We start from the raw sequence: 17,848 nt of genomic DNA on the forward strand, positions 1-17,848 counted from the left end.
ACAAGTAATTTAAGCGTTTATCGGGCATTAATGTAGCGATTGGAACAAATCATTTATAGAAAAACTTCCGAAATCTTCATTTTGAGCATATTTTAATTTGAATTTATATTCCGAAATTCGTTAAGCCTAGAATTATTATTTCATTCCTTATCATAAAGTTTGCTTAACACCTTTTTTTGTGTTTGATGTCACAAAATGACAAAATACGTCGAAAACAAGGCCTTTTGGATTTCCTTGCCAAAAGAAGTTGGTATTTTTTCGAATTTCATCAATGCGAAACTACAAAACTGGGTCTTGATAATTTGTTCATATGAATGTAAAGATTTATAGAGAAATTTCGTTGTTGTATACATGTTAGAAAGCACTGTCGAAAATAATCGAAAGAAATCCCGAACCCTTAACAAAAATATCATTGGTGAATACCAGGGGGCTTTTAACCTGAAAAGTCAACAGTTGATCAGATATTCTTAGTAAAGCAGATACTGGAAATGGGCTGTGTATATAACGTTGATGTCCACCAAATTTTCGTTGACTTCAAAAGGCGTACGACATTATCGATGCGTCGGTACTGTATAAAATATTGAAAACTTATTACAACCGATAACGGCTATGATTATGAAAGCCGGGCACGGTTGTTGGCTGCCAGCAGAGCCTATTTCAGCTTACAAAAAGAGTTTCGCACGAAACGTCTCACCATAGGATTAAAGCTCTTACTGTACAAGACTATGATTTAGGTATTCCTGGAAGACCTTCGAGAGAAGAGTCCTCCGAAGAATTTTTGGCTCCTACTTGAGGATGGACAATTCCGCAGCCTCTATAACGATGAAATCTATGAGCGATACAGCGACCATCTGGTTGTGGATAAAATCCGGCTCAATAGGTTACGGTGGGCGGGTCACTTAATCCGGAAAGTCTAAAAGGGCAATATCTATGTTAGGAAAAGAAGACGAGGCAGACCTTGCCTGAGATGGAGCGATGGCGTAGGTCAGGACGCCAGACAGCTTTAAGGGATATCGAATTGGTGGACCTCGACGCAAAACCGGGATGTCTGGAATTCCTTATTAAGGCAGGCCTAGACCGGATACCGGTTGTTGCGCCGTTGATGATGATGATGATGAAATGCGAAGTTTTAACCCTCTATAACTTTGTTAATAATAGTTGAATTTCATTCATATTATCCTAAATGAAACTAAGGGGGGTTTTCGGGTAAGTTTCTAAAGTATAGTAATATGATATTATTAATTTTATTGGAGCAGATATGGGAATGAGATTCATTTTGTATTTATAGAATGAAGTTAAGGGGGTTTTCAAGTAAATTTCTAAAATACGGCAATATGATATTCTTAATTTTATTTGAGCAGATATCGGAATGGAGTGTATTTTGAGGCCTAGATTTCGTGTAGATGCGCTATTGTAAAATGGAGCCACTTGCTATATTTAAAGGAATTCATAGACCACATCTTCCCACCAAATTTCGTCACAATTGATTCAGTCGTTTCTAATCGAGTCCAACAAACAGACGGACAGACAGACATTGAATTGATTTGAATAAGGCTTCACACGAAATCTTAGAAAAGCAAATCAGTCCAAGATGAGAGTAAGAGAGCGTACAATATAGGACCATATCGGGCATCAATAGATCCATTAGGAGGTCGTAATTAAAATAAAGCCCAAAATTGGAATTTGAGATTTGACAGAATGGAAAATTGTTGATTTCAACAGTAGGATGCCCAGAAAAAGTGGAAATAAAAATTGATCATCTGAATGCGGAAGAAAAAGAAAAGTTAACAAAATCAATTAGACAAAATAAGGATATCTTCTTCAAGGAAAGAAGCTCTATAACCGTAAGCGCAGAGGATCGAATACACTCCAAAATGTACCAAGATCTAAGGATACACGATCAGGATATGAAGATTGAAGATTTGTAGAATCCACATGTAGATACTGTTAGCTGTTGAGGGCACAGTTAGATACTAGACAGCTACCATACTTCCCCTTGCCCCTCAAGGGGAGAAATCAGTGCGAGTACACACGATTTCAAATTGTTTTGCCCTTGAGCATGAGCGAGATGTAACGAAAATCCGATCAGCTGTGTTTGAGATACAGCCCGGACTTGCCAATGTATTGGTGAGATTGGCAAGTTTTTGCTTATGTATAAGTGAATACGTGAAACAATTTTTTGCTATATGGGTGAGCACGCCGTAGTGCCAGAATAACAAAAGCTCACTGATCTCTCTCTTCCCAATACGATTTGACGAAGATTATGCCTTTTCCTTGTTTAGCGTCTCTGATGTGTGCAGATAAGCTTCTGCAAGTACATTTGCAAGTGGGGTCATTTTTGTAAGGGTACTGCCTATAGTAGATCTACTGTGGTTGAGGGCACGGATAAGCTTCGCCAACACATTCGCAAGTCCGGTCCGTTTAGTGCCGATAGTGCATATTAGATATACTGTGCCCTCAACATATAGCAGTAACTACATGTGGTTTAGTACCTATCATGTGTACGGATATGCTTCCCCAATACATTCGTAAGGTCGGCTCATTGCGGTGTGGTAAGTGGCGCATGTATTGGGTTAGTACTAGCCATATATGTGCAAGCAAGTTGTCAAGTAGATTGTTGATTGCAGGGAGATTGCTCGTTTGTCGGCAAGTCGCGGTTGCAGCGAGATTGCACGTCTGTGGACAAATTGCAGCAACCGCAATTTGCCCACACACGTGCAATCTCGCACCAGCTAATAACTTGCTTAACAACTTGGTGAGTCGTCTGTGGCTAGTGTAAAGTCCGCCATTCCCGTATCGGCCTGTCAGTTACGCCTGAATAGTCTGCATTTGACCGGCGGCCGTTACGTGGCTGGAATGGATTTGGTCAATCTGTTTTGACTTTTTAGTGGGCAGTGATCGAATGAGAAATGATTCGGCCAACAGGCCAGACATATTTGTTTAGGAGGGGGGGATTTGATGTTTGTTTAGGCTGGGAGCGAGAACTCTATGGGCATCTTTATCGCCAATGAACATTTTTGATAAATGCTCGCGCACAAGATTATCTCAAATTTGCATCTCGACGCCTTCCACGACCAGAGTTGAACTAATGATGTTGCAACTTGCCGGTACGTGGATGATGCATTCAGTCCAACTGGTGGAGGGGTGCATCGCGGGCTTAACGCACTTGTACACGACGACGATGTTGGTACACAAAATCAAGGTAAATGTTTGTTGAGTGTTTGGGGTTTGCGGTAAGTGTCTGGACGGCGCTTAAAAATAAAGCATGATCCATTAATTAGAAATAAAAAGTAAATCTCCTTGGAATTATGGATGGGAGTTATGTATAGAAAATATTTTACAAACCGTTTGAAACCCTGATAAGGAATAATAAAAGCAACGTACAAAAATATAAACTACCGCCCATAACTGATGAGGACCATTTTACAAACATTTTAGTTGTTGTACTTGCTGGCATTTAATTTCGTCTAGAAAAACATTATATAACGATAAACATGTTTCCCCTTCCTTCTTGCTTCCATGTAGATCATAAGTTATCAATAATATTCAATGAAGATGGATTTGTTAACGTTGTTCAATCGGGGCATTATTTATTACACTGTTAAGATTCAGCCGGTTAATTCACCACTCACTTGTCAAACTCTTCTTTGGCCCTGTGGTGGCTTGAACCCAGTTGTATTTACTTGCAGATGGACAAACTGTATGATTGGCAGTGCTAGTGCGGAACCAGATAAACCTCTTGAGGTGATATGTTACGGGAAAACTTGTGAAAAGGTAAATATACCAGAAAGTTTCCTGAGGTGGAGAGAACATATGAAATATGTGACGTTGTACTGATGTTGAATGTATTTTATTTGGGGCTGGTGTGCTGAGTGTAGGTAGATTTGATCGCGTTTTGATTAGTTGTTTGTGTTAGTAAATTTATGCTTTTGCCATAGGATCTGGCGTGTGTGTGTGCCGCGTGTAATATGCATGCAATGTGTGCGGGAGCAGCGATACAGCGTGTAATAACCGACCCTTCGTGTTGAACTTTGCAAAGCGAAACCCCAGCAGCGTTTCGTTTGGCCGTCGTCGCATTTCGTGAGGGGTTTTAGGTGGTGTAGTCAGTTGATCCGAAGCTCTCATTCCCGTCATTTCGATCTGTGCAGTTTAGGTGACGCCGCGCATTAAATTAAAAGCGTCTGGTAAAAGTTCTCTCCTAAAAAATTATTCTGTGCATGAAAAGTGTTCTGCTTCAAGTTTCATTATTCGCTTTCTGCAAAGTTTTTTCAAGTTCGAGCAAAGGAAATTAAGTGTTTTCCACAGTGGTGCCCCAATCGGTTAAATATGATTTGTGTTTTCGTGGAGCTTTAATCAAAGTATGTAGACTTTAAAATTTATAATATATCTTAGTTTCCAGTGGGTAGCTTTAATGGTTGGTTTTATTTCGTAGTCGGGCAGGTAAAGATGAATTCCAGGAATTGCTATGTTGACGCATTTCCCGCAAGTATATTTTAGTCTGCTGAGGGTCTAATGATGACCTCGCATGTTAATCAGTACTATTGTTGGAAACAATCTCTTAGGCCCTTCGAGAATTTTCGTAACTCTTGGCTATAATTTTCGCGTGGAATTGGCTTCGCGAAAATTTCCTATACATGGTGGGTTGATTGGCTGGCGTCATACGGCCGCCATTTTGATTTTCACATAAAATTCACCGCAGATGTATATATGAATGCACGCAGTAGCTAGCGTGCGACTGGGGTACAGTAACATAAAGAGCGAAATTAGATGCGAATCATGTCTTGCATGCGAACGCGACGTTTTACTGGCCAGGTTCGAATTTTCAACTTTAGCCCTTGTTCTCTTGCACAGGTCCGTAGTTTGTTGTAATGAAAATTTAGTGAAGTGTATGGCGGCTTAACAATTTGCTATATTGACGAAGCAATAGTTGATTTCCGTGCGAGTGAAGAAGCCGTTCTCATATTGATTTTTGCCACCATACATCTGTTCTATTCATTCGCTTGCGGTGTACATACCGCTTTAAGTACTATTCTCCGCACAATGATGGCGACGGTACAGACGAAAACCGTGTTTTTTCTGGCGGCGATGGTGACTTCACGGCTTGGAGTTGCAATGTGTACGCCATAGTTGTTACCGCGTGTGCTTCTCTCGTGCATAAATATTCCTCGAGTTTTTCGAACATATTCGTATAATGCACTTTTAGTGTTACGTTGGGGTTAGTTCGTATATGGATTTTAATCAGACTTGAATATTAAGGTGAGAAGTGTAATTATTCATCCCTAAGAAAGCTTAAAATATATGTATCAAACTAAAACAAGTTGGGAAGAGCATGTGACGGGAGGACATTGGTAGAAGTTATTCATGATTATTAGTAGATAGCCGATAATCATCCATTTAAGTTAGTAACACGGGGGTCAGTCAGTTTACATGCTCTTGAAAAAAGTTCCTCAGTCTTCGCTCAGGAGTCATTTCATCTGAATTGGGGGATTTACGACAGCCCACTGTTGGTTTAGCCGAAAGCATCTGATCATCTAATCCTTTCAGTGTAGTCATAACTAAAATATACTGGGCGAAATTCATTTAAATATGAAGTTGGTGAGTAATAATTGTCCTTTCTATTTTCTGGTGAATACATTTCTTTTCCCCCCCATGACCTGGCGTCACAGGAAACATGGTAGAAGCGTGGGTAAGAGTTTATTGGTGTTCGTGAGTCTACCCTCAGGGTCCTTGTTTGTGTTGGCTTTTGCGTCGTTCGCCTGAAACAAATGCACGCTACCTGATTTACCCTCTTTTCGCCGGGTTTGGGCGCTTTTAGCTGTGTGCGTTCTACTTATTTATTTGGAGGAAGATCATTTACCTTAAAATATCCTGCATCAAAAGGTTATTTCATCTTCAGTATTGTTGGATAATTCACTATTCGTACTACAAATTTTCTCGTTTATACGCGGTATCGGGTCGATTTGTTATTAGGTGATCTGCCTAGTGATCGGATAATATTGTTTGTAATTGCATGAATGGTTTTTGGATTGATTGTTAATGGCGACCAAGGAGAAATTTGATATCAAAATCTTAACCCGCGGTTGGGTAAGTCCTTAAAAGAGAAGAAAAGCATAAAATATACGCAGTTTCCTTATATGTGTATTTTTTACTTACGTGCGAGGAGCGAAATGAAAGATGAATGGGAGAAAGGCGATTGCATATTACATTTTAGTATATCAAACCACAATTTAATATGCTCATGTCCTTGAGTATCGATGCAATGTTGAACCGCATAAGGATCCATTTGTAACCTATCATTGTGGTTGAAAGTATAGTGGCATCACGAAGCAGCGAACAAAATAAAACAGGGCTTGTCCGCTATACAAACTTCCTTCGTTAAAATTTATTTAGAAACATTAATTTGAGAGATACATGTAAATTTAATTCTCTCTATAACAACTTTTTATATATTAACGTGTGCATTTTATGTATTTATTGAAGAAGGTTGTTCGTTTTCGTTCGCAATTCTCTCGCATGAGGACGTGAATTTATCCATTTATCCAGAGAGCCATACTTGGATAATCGCCCTTATGTAAAGTTTTCTTGGAAGCTGCCTTGGCTCGCTGACAGTATCTAAAATTTTCCTTCGAATTCTATTCGTCTGCAGTGACGAGTTATATTTTCATGGGATCAAAGACACAATCGATCCTCTAAAAATTTTACCCTACTTTGTGAACAAAGATACGCTTCGGACGATATGAGGACACATCGTGCAAATAAGTAACAACATAAGATTTGTCTGTACAAACATAGAAAAGAATGAGAAACATTCGTTTCGAAAAATCTAAATTAGAATCCTGAAAGTGATGTTCGTTCGCTATTTGGAGTACTTAATTTGGAAAAACGGTCGGGAGCTGTCATTTCGCGACGCTACTGTATGTTCTTTTCCATTTCGGTACAAATTTTTTTCACCAGATGTATTCATGTTGTGGGGTATCAAATGGAAGTTCTCAATAAATATTTTTCGAAGCCGGTCTTAGTTTTGTGATTTGTTGGAAAGGCGGGGAGTGGGAGGGAAGGAAAGTGATGTTTTTTAACGGACCCATTCTCAGAAACTGTCCAATCGAAAAATCTGAAAAAATTCATGAAGCTGCGTCTATATAGTGCCCAGGCTTCAAAATACTCTCCATATCGATATCTGTTCAAATTAAGGTAATAATAGTATATTATCATATATTTGGGAAAATTAAATAAAACCCCCCCTTAAGTTTATCCCAGTGTTATCAAAGTTGGTAGTAGTATAAAATATAATGAGAAACATATTATCCCTAAGTTTAATCAAAATCATACTATTAGTAACAAAGTTAACTCAAAGTTGTCTTTACCGTGTAAATTTACAATCCGAAGTACTTAATCTGACATGCTAAATGCATATATATAACGGGCTACGTACAAATGGGATAGTTGTACACTCAAATATACTCACAAGAAGCAAACAAAACCTTTCATACCTGAAGCCCTCAGCTTCCGGTTTCTCGACTTGTTAAAAATTAAGGTAATTTCTGTCAGCTTGGTCCATTAGTCCGTCAGCCATTGCATTTTCATCATCAGTCTGACTGGTGCCGGAATGATTGTTTAAGACTGATCTTAAAGAACACTGTCGGATTTAGACTGTTCTGAATGAATTTGAGCGGGATTGAATAAGCTTCAAGCTTAATTTTTTTAACGACATAAATAGCAGGTTATGCGACGTCTAATCGGAGTTTCTGTTTTGTTGGAAAAGGCATCAATCATATGACTCTGTATGTTATGTATTAAGTATTATAGTATTATTCTATTGTTTTGGTACATGCTTGACGCAACTTTTGATTATTTAGAGCGTGGGAGGGGTGTTCATTGCGATGCGTTTCGTGGCTGGATAGTTGTCTGTCAAGTTCAATATTTTTATGAGTTGCAAATTTGCTGACTGCCTTTGCTCCATGGTGCGAATTTCCATCGTTCACAAAATGATTTGAGGTGAGAGTCGCTCTGTAAAAATTTGTTTGGCTTTGCTTCTCATGGTTCTTGTACTAGCAGGAGGACTATCCAGTGCCCTTGAAATTATTCATAGTGAATACCATGAAGATGCTTCGCCAACCGAATAATATAGTCAGGGTCTTCCTACAACTGAGGTTCATCAGTTATGACTTGGAAAATTGACTTGCCTAAGAAACAAACCTCTTTCATAGTAACATTTTGTCAATGGCTAGAATTTGTATGGTAATTTTGACAAAAAAGTTGTTAACATTAACACAAACGAGCGAAAATTTTAAAAACGTGTTTTCTAGATAAACGTGTTCAAAATTTCAGAAGATGTTTGCGACCATTCAGAATATAAACCCTTTTTAAATTTAAATACTATGCTTTGATATTGGAAATAAATATAGCCATTGGGTGGAGAGCACGGTTATGAAATGAAAGGACTTTTTAGCACTTTTCGAAACTGGTCTCATATTTGATATCGCGTGAAACGTAAGGGAGTGAGGGCCTAAAATATGACCACCATAAAGTGTAATAGTTCTCGAAGGAATGCAAAGATGTGTGTAGAAAGTTTCTCACAAAGCTGAACACAAAACCATTATACCCGAAGTTCCATCTTCCGGTATTCCGACTTGTTACGTTTTGCTATGTCTGTGGTTGGCTGCCCTTGTCGCGGGAGATAGAGAATCGTGAATTATGGATCCAATTCGTCCCATTGGGAACTGTGTACAGTGGGATCGTAGTTCGGAAGTTGTCAAAGCATTTGGCCCGATTGAGGTGATAGATTTCGTGTTCGGGGAGGTTTTCACATCACTAGTAGATGCGTGCCTATTCATGATTAGATGGGTCAATAACCAGCCCAAAAAAATTGGGGAATGGTTGTCCTCTTTTGTGCTTTTAGCTGCAGCGCCCTCCAGGTGGCTCTCCTTCGACTGTATTGTACATATTTCGCCTTATATATAATACACTTTGGAAGGAGTTGTTCAACACCGTTACACAACGTCATAATGGTTGTAGCTGTTTTTCTAGAGTTCAACATCCGGTCAACATATTCGGACGTTCGTTTCGTTGGGGATAGTAGTTGTGCACATTAACGGCATTTTATCAACAAGTGGAACTTCAATGTTATGCGGTTGACAATCGTGATGTGTGGTTTGCGCTTGTAAGGCTGCTCATTATTTTTGCGAGATGCTTGCCATTAAAAACATGCCAAAAAATATATGTTATTCCGATATGTGCTCAAATAAAATTAAAATGGTAAACTATCAACTTCTTGAAATTGATCGGTAAACCCCTACCCAAATTTAAATTCTTAAAAAAAAGTAGGGGGTTTTTGATTCGTTTCCCCTGCAAGCGCAATGACTTAATTTTATTTTATTTCGAGTTTTCTTGGCATGGTCTTCTCCATGGAAGCTATGATGCACTGGTTTATCTCGGGGGCCTCACGCCATTTTTTTTTAAATATCCATATAATTTATCGATTAGTGTTCTCTGTAAACTGTGATCTCTCTGTTTACTTCATTTCACACAATTTCTACTCGGTTCAAATCAAGTGAATCTCCTGGTCATGGAAGTAAAGGATTTTTTATGGATTTCGCGGTGTGGAATGGGACGCCATCTTGCAGTTAGGTGATCGAAGATGTCCAAAATCCGGTTTCATGGAAGCATGACAGCGGTTTTCTCAATGAAATAAAGAGGACCTGGCACGTTAATGGTTATTGCTCCCATTTCAGATGTTATCTGATTGATCAAATTTCTATCCTACCCCTCACAAACTCAGTGGCGCCCATAGGGCATTTGGAATGTCGTTACAGAATAAATCGGGTGCGGCAGACAGACATTAAGTCGATTCTAATAAGGTTTGGTTTCGTACAAAACCTCAAAAGGGAGGGAGACAATTGTAGGTAATGATGAAATTTACAAGTGTTTATAATTTTTTGACCATGGGCTACATACATTTAAATATAATCATCATCATCATCAACGGCGCAACAATCGCAAATATGGAACTCCAGATATCCCGGTGTTGCGCCGAGGTCCACCAATTTGATATCCCTAAAAGCTGTCTGGCGTCTGCCTCGTCTTCTTTTTCTACCATAGATATTGCCCTTATATACTTTCCGGTTGGGATCATCCTCATCCATACTGATTAAGTGACCCGCCCACCGTAATCTATTGAGCCGGATTTTATCCACAATCGAACGGTCATGGTTTCGCTCGTAGATTTCGTCATTGTGTAGGCTACGGAATCGTCCATCCTCTTGTAGGGGGCCAAAAATTCTTCGGAGGATTCTTCTCTCGAACACGGCCAAGAGTTCGCCATTTTTCTTGCCTAAGAACCCAAGTTTCCGAGGAATACATGAAAACTGGCAAGATCATAGTCTTGTACAGTAAGAGCTTTGACCCTATGGTGAGACGTTTCGAGCGGAACAGCTTTTGTAAGCTGAAATAGGCTCTGTTGGCTGACAACAATCGTGCGCGGATTTCATCATCGTAGCTGATTTTCGATCCTAGATAGGAGAAATTGTCAACGGTCTCAAAGTTGTATACTCCTATCCTTATTCTTCCTGTTTGACCAGTGCGGTGTTGTTGGTTGGTACGTCTTCGGTGCTGACGTTGCCACCATATATTTTGTCTTGCCTTCATTGATGTGCAGCTCAAGACCTCGCGCCGCCTGCTCGATCTGGGGGAAGGCAGTTTGTACGTCTCGGGTGGTTCTTCCCATGATGTCGATATCGTCAGCATAGGCCAGTAGTTGGGTGGACTTAAAGAGGATCGTACCTCTTGCATTTACCTCACCATCACGGATCACTTTCTCGAGGGCCAGGTTAAAGAGGACGCATAATAGGGCATCCTATGTCTTGAGAGTGATCCTGCTGCTTTTATCTGGCCTCGCACATTGGTCAGGGTAAGTCTAGTCTGTTTTATTAATTTCGTCGGGATACCGAATTCTTTCATGGCCGTGTACAGTTATACCCTGGCTATGTTATCATAGGCGGCTTTAAAGTCGATGAATAGATGGCGCAACTGTTGTCCATATTCCAACAGTTTTTCCATCGCTGGCCGTAGTTAGAAGATCTGATCTGTTGCTGGTTTGCCTGGAGTGAAGCCTCTTTGGTATGGGCCAATGATGTGATTTAAATATAATGCTAGCGAATAGTATAATTTTTATTGAGATATGCACATTTAAATAAAAGTCTAGTGAACATGAAACTGTAGTATCCTTTGGTTTCTTTTTTTTCACATGAAGAAATTATATAATTAGATTTCATCCTTTGGGGAACTATACTAAAACCTGCTAGTTTGTAGAACATCACAAGTGTGCGGTATTTTTCTGCGCGCATTGTAGTGTAGCAGTGTGGAAGGGCAAGGGCCAGAGGACTCAGGTTAAGAAGTCTGATTTTATATTAGAAATGTTACCATCTCATACCTGATCATACTGTTATCATGGCGGGGCAATATATGAGTAATCTGAGTTGGTTGATCGCGGAATGTCTGCTTTAATGATGTGAACCGGGGACAGTGTTCGATACTTCGCCGGTTACGTATCGTCACATTTTAACCGATGGCTATGTTTTTTGGATTAAGTTCGACGTGCCGGTAGTTATAAGGTTGCCTCTGTGCATACTGTGTTGATGTTATCCATCATCGTAACAGAAACGGAAATATTCGGTGAAAAAAACAAGACAAATATTTTGGAAGTGAACGGAATTAGGAGTTAGTTTTAGATATTATTATCAAATCAAATATTTCTTAGTTAGTCTGAAAATGATAATCAAACACATTACCAAAACACGTTTTTGCTTATGATTATGTTTCACGCGAGATTGGACAGCAGTCATATGTATATATGTAGTTCAACAAGATTTTTCGTTAGTTGTCCGTAGTTATGTCGGTCAATACTTCGTTCAATTCACGAAATGCTGCGCGGAATGATAGCTAACGAGGGGATAGGAACTGTAAATGTTCAATTTCATTATGCTCGTATGTACTTGGTGTTAACTTCAAGCTTTTCGTTGAAAGTGTCGTGTGCCGGGTTAAATTGCTAGAGCTCCAGCTCTAGTGAAGGCACTGATCAATAGATTTGCAGAGATTGAATGCACTGTGGTGGTAATGTGTTAAGTTGAATGTTGATTATCATATCCCACTGATAAGCATTTCGAATAAAAAGATAATACTTCTTACATGATCATTATTAAGCTCATATCTTGGCCAGGTGTTATCAGCCTTTTTTCGTTTTTACCGTCTGGGAGGAAATGCATTGTATGTTATCAAAGGGAATAGTTACTTTATGCATGTTTCTTTCAAATTCAACTATATATACAATATAATAGGAAATCAACATGTAATTCCAAGAAAAATATTAGTTCATAAGAGTTCTCTTCTCTATTTAATTCAATATTAAGGTAGACCAGTTTCAATTGATATTATTGAGGGAATAAGTAATGGGTAGTGTTGGGTAGTTAAGTAAATTCTTTGACCTTCTAGTGGGTATCTTTTTTAGAAGAACTAGCGCAATGAATTCTCGTTTGCTCCCGTTTTTTATTTGCTGCCTCTCGTTTATTTAAGAACACCTGATCGGCATTTTGTTAATAGAGAATAACTAGAAATGATGAAAACTTGTTCTGTAGCAAAGAGTGACGTTTTCGCCATTCAATCATTACGATAGGACATTTTTTGAAGGTCATTGATTACGTAGGTACTGCGACGAAAATAACCGGTTAAAAATTTTCCGCAGAACTGTATTCTAGCGTACATTGATTATCACTACTACTATCATATGTCCGATTTGAAGATATTCTCAATGGGGGAATTTAGAAAATAAATAAGAAAATAATTATAATATTGATAAGTATCTAACTTTTCTTCTATTTTTTGATTACAGGATCGCACAACTTGAGAGAAAAAAGACATTTACATGAAAGAAAATTAGAGGCAGTTGATTTTTGTTTCCAAGCGAACAAAATCAGAAGCAGAAATGGACGACGACCAACAGTTTTGTTTGCGGTGGAATAACCATCAGAGTACACTAATCAGTGTATTTGATACTCTGTTGGAAAATGGAACGTTAGTGGACTGTACTTTGGCAGCCGAAGGGAAATTTCTTAAAGCGCATAAAGTTGTGCTTTCGGCCTGTAGTCCATATTTTGCGGTAAGTAAAAAATTGATGTGTTTTGCCCATGATGCGTTTCCTCTAGCTGCTTCGTCCGTCATCTGGATATTTGTTTTAATTGAAAGTATTATCATTTTTTTTGGGAGTCACCAGTCGGAAAGCAGTGTTTCCTCGTAAATCTACTTCTCTTTCTTTGAGGGAAACGAAAACGTTTCCCATGGGATCCCAAAGGTTTTGTGTATTTCCTATGTAAAAGTATTTAAGGTGACGTTGCTTGTAATGTTCAGTATTCAGATTACTCATGTCACGTGCTGACTTTCAAATTCTTGTATAATTGCAAAGTCCTTTTGAATCAAATGTTAAAAAGAAGGCTATCTTTCAAAGGACTAATCGAGACCTTTCATTTGATACATCACAAGGCTATATTCGGCGAAAAAAATTACACATCGCTTTTGTTTGTATGGGGACCCTCCTTTTAAACTCAACGTGAAACGATGTCCTGGATGTGAGAGGATTCACATTTCTCAGTTTTCCACCAAATTTGGCATCAAATCACGTTACTACAAATCCCACTGCCACTAGTGAGATTTGAACCGCCACCTTCCGTACGATAGCCTTGAGCTTTAATCACGCAGCTATCCGGACAGCTAATAAAGCGATTTTAATGCACAAAATTGGTAGAATTTATTGTTTATTTTTATATTACTACTAGTGTTTCTCCAGAAATCATCTTCATACCGATAATTGCATTTTGGAAATCTGGAACGGTTTTTGAATTCATACTAGAAGTATAAAATGTTGCGGTAATGTAAATCATAATATTGAGTGTAATGCTGGTGAGTCCTACTTTTCCGCATAAATTTATACATGCTAAAGCGTTATATATAGAATTTATCACATTGAAGTGGATAGTATGACATACTAAATGCATATACACTACGAATGAACGCTACCGTTGTAGCCCAAAATATTCTTATACAGGGAATGCATAAAATTCTGGTTAGGGCGAGGAACAGGGGGTATGATACCGCTTACCGTTTTGCTTCGATGTGATCAGAAGATCATATCGCATTAGGAGCGGGATCAGCTAAAAGATCCTCCAGTTTCTGTTTCCACTGTCCGATCTCATTTGTAGCAGTTTAGACGCACAGCAGTTTAGGTTCACAGGTATGTTTCGGTGGTGACATTCAGTCGACAGCATTATTCTACAATCCTGTTTTTATTTTTTTAATAAATTTTCTCGTTTTCATTTGCAACATTCATGTGAAATTAAAAACTTCTTGTCAGAAAACCTAAACAGCGAGCAGTTGAAGAGTGAATAACGCATATGTTAGCAAACTGTCGACATTCGATATTAATTGGCTTTTTTCTCCCCAGACGCTTCTATCGCAGCAATATGATAAACATCCAATTTTCATTCTGAAGGACGTGAAATTCCAAGAGCTACGAGCAATGATGGATTATATGTATCGTGGAGAAGTGAATATCTCTCAAGATCAGCTGGCTGCGCTATTAAAAGCAGCCGAATCCTTGCAGATTAAAGGCCTATCAGATAGCCGTGGTGGGGCTAGCAGTGCAGTTAGTGGCTCTGCCGGCATTTGTGCTAGCCAAAAATCAGATCATAAAGCATTGTCCGTACCTGTTACATCCGGGCCAATCAAAAGTAATTCACCCAGCGGTGGTTATACAATAGAACAGAAGAGGCCGCGGCATGCAGTTGGTGCATCTTCGTCGATAGAATCACAGGCTGGCTCTAGAGAAGGTTCATCAAGTCCAACGTCAAGGAAGAGGAAGCGAATTCGACGAAGGAGCATGGATAACCTAACTATTGGTAAGTAGGATATGTTTTATATTTTATTGGAATGTATTAATGTATTTTTTTTATTCTATTCCCAGATAATCACGAACATTCAAATTCTTCGTCACAATCAATGCAAATTAATTCATCAGTAGCCCCATCAAATACCTCAACGGCGATGGGATCAGTACCCAGTAGTGTTGCTGTTTCTCAAGCAATAGTTACACAACAGACAGGCGCGGTAGCGGGTACATCTGGCATTGTTACAGCGGGAACCAATACAGGTTTGAATGTTACCAAAAAGACTGATAGTGTTTCATCGAATGCAAAACTAGAAGGCGCTGAACAGGAAGTAGATAATGATAATGGCGATGAAGAAGATGAGAGTGGTAAACTTGCCAATATGAGGAAAGAACAAAATAAACGGAAACAACACACTTCGGATGTAGATCAGAAAGATAGTGGGGGTGAAATCTTAATTGAGCCGAAGAGCGAATATGACGATGGTAACGATGAAACAGTGGAGGATTTAACCTTAGATGATGAAGAACTTTTGGAAGATTTGGAGCAGGCCGGACCTAGTCATGGAGGTGGTGAAGGATCTAGTCAAGGTAAGGGAAAATATAACCAATTAAAAGTTTGGAATATCATTTGAAAACGTCAACTATGAAAAGTGTGTTTTTACGTGTTTAATTTAAAAATGAGGAGCAATGATTTTTTTCCAAGATTCTGAGTGTGAATATCTTATTTTATCAATGATAGCTTGATTGCGATAATAGTAAGATTCCAAATTAGGTATGAGGAAATTGGCGGTGACTTGCGTTACATTATAATATCCATTGCAATAAATTTGTTTAACTTCGGGCTTTCCACATTGATCATTGAATTGACGCAGTAATTCACTATAGAATTGCACTATAATCGGACCCGCTTTTCTCTAGAGAGTTAATTCGGTTATTCTCCCCTAGGTGCGCCTTACATCCTTTAGGGGCAGTAGTACAATCGCTTTGAGGTTTTGCGTGAAATAATCATTTCGATGCTTGTCACACCCGATTTACTCGGAAACAGCTGAACCCATTGTCACGAAATTAGGTGAGAACGTTTCGTCTGGAAATCTTTTTATATCCAGCAAGTGGTATGATTTTGCGCTGGATTCAAGGGACACTTCTTCACAGAATATAGTCATATGCAGTATCAAATGAAAGGGCTTGGTTTAGTAGTTTTCAGAATTGATCTTTTTTCTGATATTCGGTGAAACGTGGGGCTCAAAATGTGTGTCCCAAAAAGGGTAACAGGTCTCGTTCTCAGAACTTACCCAACCGAAAAAACTAGCATAAATCACACGCATCTATACGAAATCTAGGCTTCAGAATGCATTCCACTCCGACATCTATTTTACCCGAAAATATCAAATAATAAGTAATAATATTATAGAAATTTTGGAAAGTCTGAATAAATCCAACTATTATTGACAAAGTTTAAAAGGTCAACATTTTCTTTTTCACGTGAACTTACTGCATTCTAAGCCGTGTATGACGTGTCATCATCAGATAGAAAGAACTCATATGAATCGTGGAGTTGGAGTTTGGATATACATATATTAAGGAATATTTTGAATTTTTAGCTATGTACAAAAGGAAAACCGGTGCGTAGGAAGTTTGTCGCATAAGATGAATATAAAACCAGAGTATCTCTAGGCAGTAGCGACACTCAATGGTCCCGGACGCGAATGTATTGGAGTAGCTCATCCGTACACATCATAGGTTCTAACATCTAGCAGCATATACGTAGGTTTAGTGCCTATGACGTCTAGCAGCATCTACCAGTGGCTTAGTGCCTATGATGTGTACGGATAAGTGCCCTAATTCATTCGCAAGATCGGGATCATTGAGTGTGGGTATTACCTTTAAGGGCTTGTCAAATAGAAAACGGACTGTCCGCGCGGGCAGGGTGAGCCCTTTAGATGTACCTTGCACAAAATCTTTCTACGTGAACCGTCTAGCTTTCGATATTCCGATTTGTTCTCAAATCGTTCTTGTTCTCGGAACATTTTGTATTGCAGCCGTATTATGATTGTCACTTTAGCCTCTTGAGTTTAGTAATACATTTAAAACACATTTGCTGTTTCGCTTGATATGTCATGTTCTACACCCAGCTTTCCCGTTCGACTATCATCGGGAAATAGACCATAAACCTTTTTTGAAGGTTACGCCAGTAATGCTGGTTGCCGTTAGTCTGAGTGCTTTTCACCTTACTTCGTTGCACAAATATCCCACAACTGTTAGATATCTTAAATAACTTTCATAGGTTTCGTTTAATCTCGGTTTCTATTCGAAGGTTTTTTTGCGTAAATAAAAAGCTTACTGCGGATTGATCTTGTTTTTTTTTAAGGTTTTGTGTAAAACAAATTGATTTAGGGGGGTGTGAAAGGTCTCGATTAGTACTTTTCGAAGCCGGTCTTAGTTCTTGGTGCTTATTGGGGAATACGAACCCATGCGCACAAAGGATTGCTTAAACCTCACCAAAAAGAACCTCCGAATCATAGTGAGAATTCTCACTGGTCATTGTCGGCTGAACTATCACCTAGGGAAGCTAGGGATATCTACGGACACTGCCTGCAGGTTCTGTGAGGAGGAGGACGAAACCTCTATGCACGTCCTGGAACAGTGTCCGGCACTTGTGCAAAGTAGGTCGATACATCTGGGAGAACACTTAATACCAGATGCAAAGCTGAAACTTCTGGAAGTGGGGAACATACTAAAGTTGCTTATGGTTACAGGCCTGCTTGAGATGCTATGATCAACAGGTACACTATAACCAGTAAAAGGGGCACAATAGTTCTTCAAGGACGCGGTGCGACTTTCCCTTAACAGAATAATAATAATAGTTCTTGGTGGGAGGGGTGGAAAGTGCTGATTTCTTTATCGGACTCATTCTCA

General features: G+C 39.1%; 1 protein-coding gene across 11 annotated transcripts in view; it reads left to right on the forward strand.

Annotated features, from left to right (window-relative positions):
- The first annotated feature begins 3,667 nt into the window (after nucleotides 1–3,667).
- The window catches only part of LOC119659473 (longitudinals lacking protein, isoforms A/B/D/L), a 117,309-nt gene continuing 103,128 nt past the window's right edge, over nucleotides 3,668–17,848 (forward strand). For 3 of the 11 annotated variants that reach the window (XM_038067571.1, XM_038067572.1, XM_038067569.1), the window contains exons 1-5: nucleotides 3,670–3,878; nucleotides 3,939–4,358; nucleotides 12,884–13,150; nucleotides 14,489–14,942; nucleotides 15,008–15,520. In XM_038067571.1, the coding sequence (XP_037923499.1) occupies nucleotides 12,977–13,150; nucleotides 14,489–14,942; nucleotides 15,008–15,520 (1,141 nt within the window). In that variant the 5' untranslated portion in view covers nucleotides 3,670–3,878; nucleotides 3,939–4,358; nucleotides 12,884–12,976. Of the gene's footprint in view, nucleotides 3,879–3,938; nucleotides 4,359–12,883; nucleotides 13,151–14,488; nucleotides 14,943–15,007; nucleotides 15,521–17,848 lie in introns of all 11 variants that reach the window. The other 8 variants (XM_038067575.1, XM_038067574.1, XM_038067576.1 and 5 more) reach the window with 6 other exon arrangements.

This window comes from Hermetia illucens, chromosome 6 (assembly GCF_905115235.1).
Source record: "Hermetia illucens chromosome 6, iHerIll2.2.curated.20191125, whole genome shotgun sequence".
Classification (NCBI taxonomy): Eukaryota; Metazoa; Arthropoda; class Insecta; order Diptera; family Stratiomyidae; genus Hermetia; species Hermetia illucens.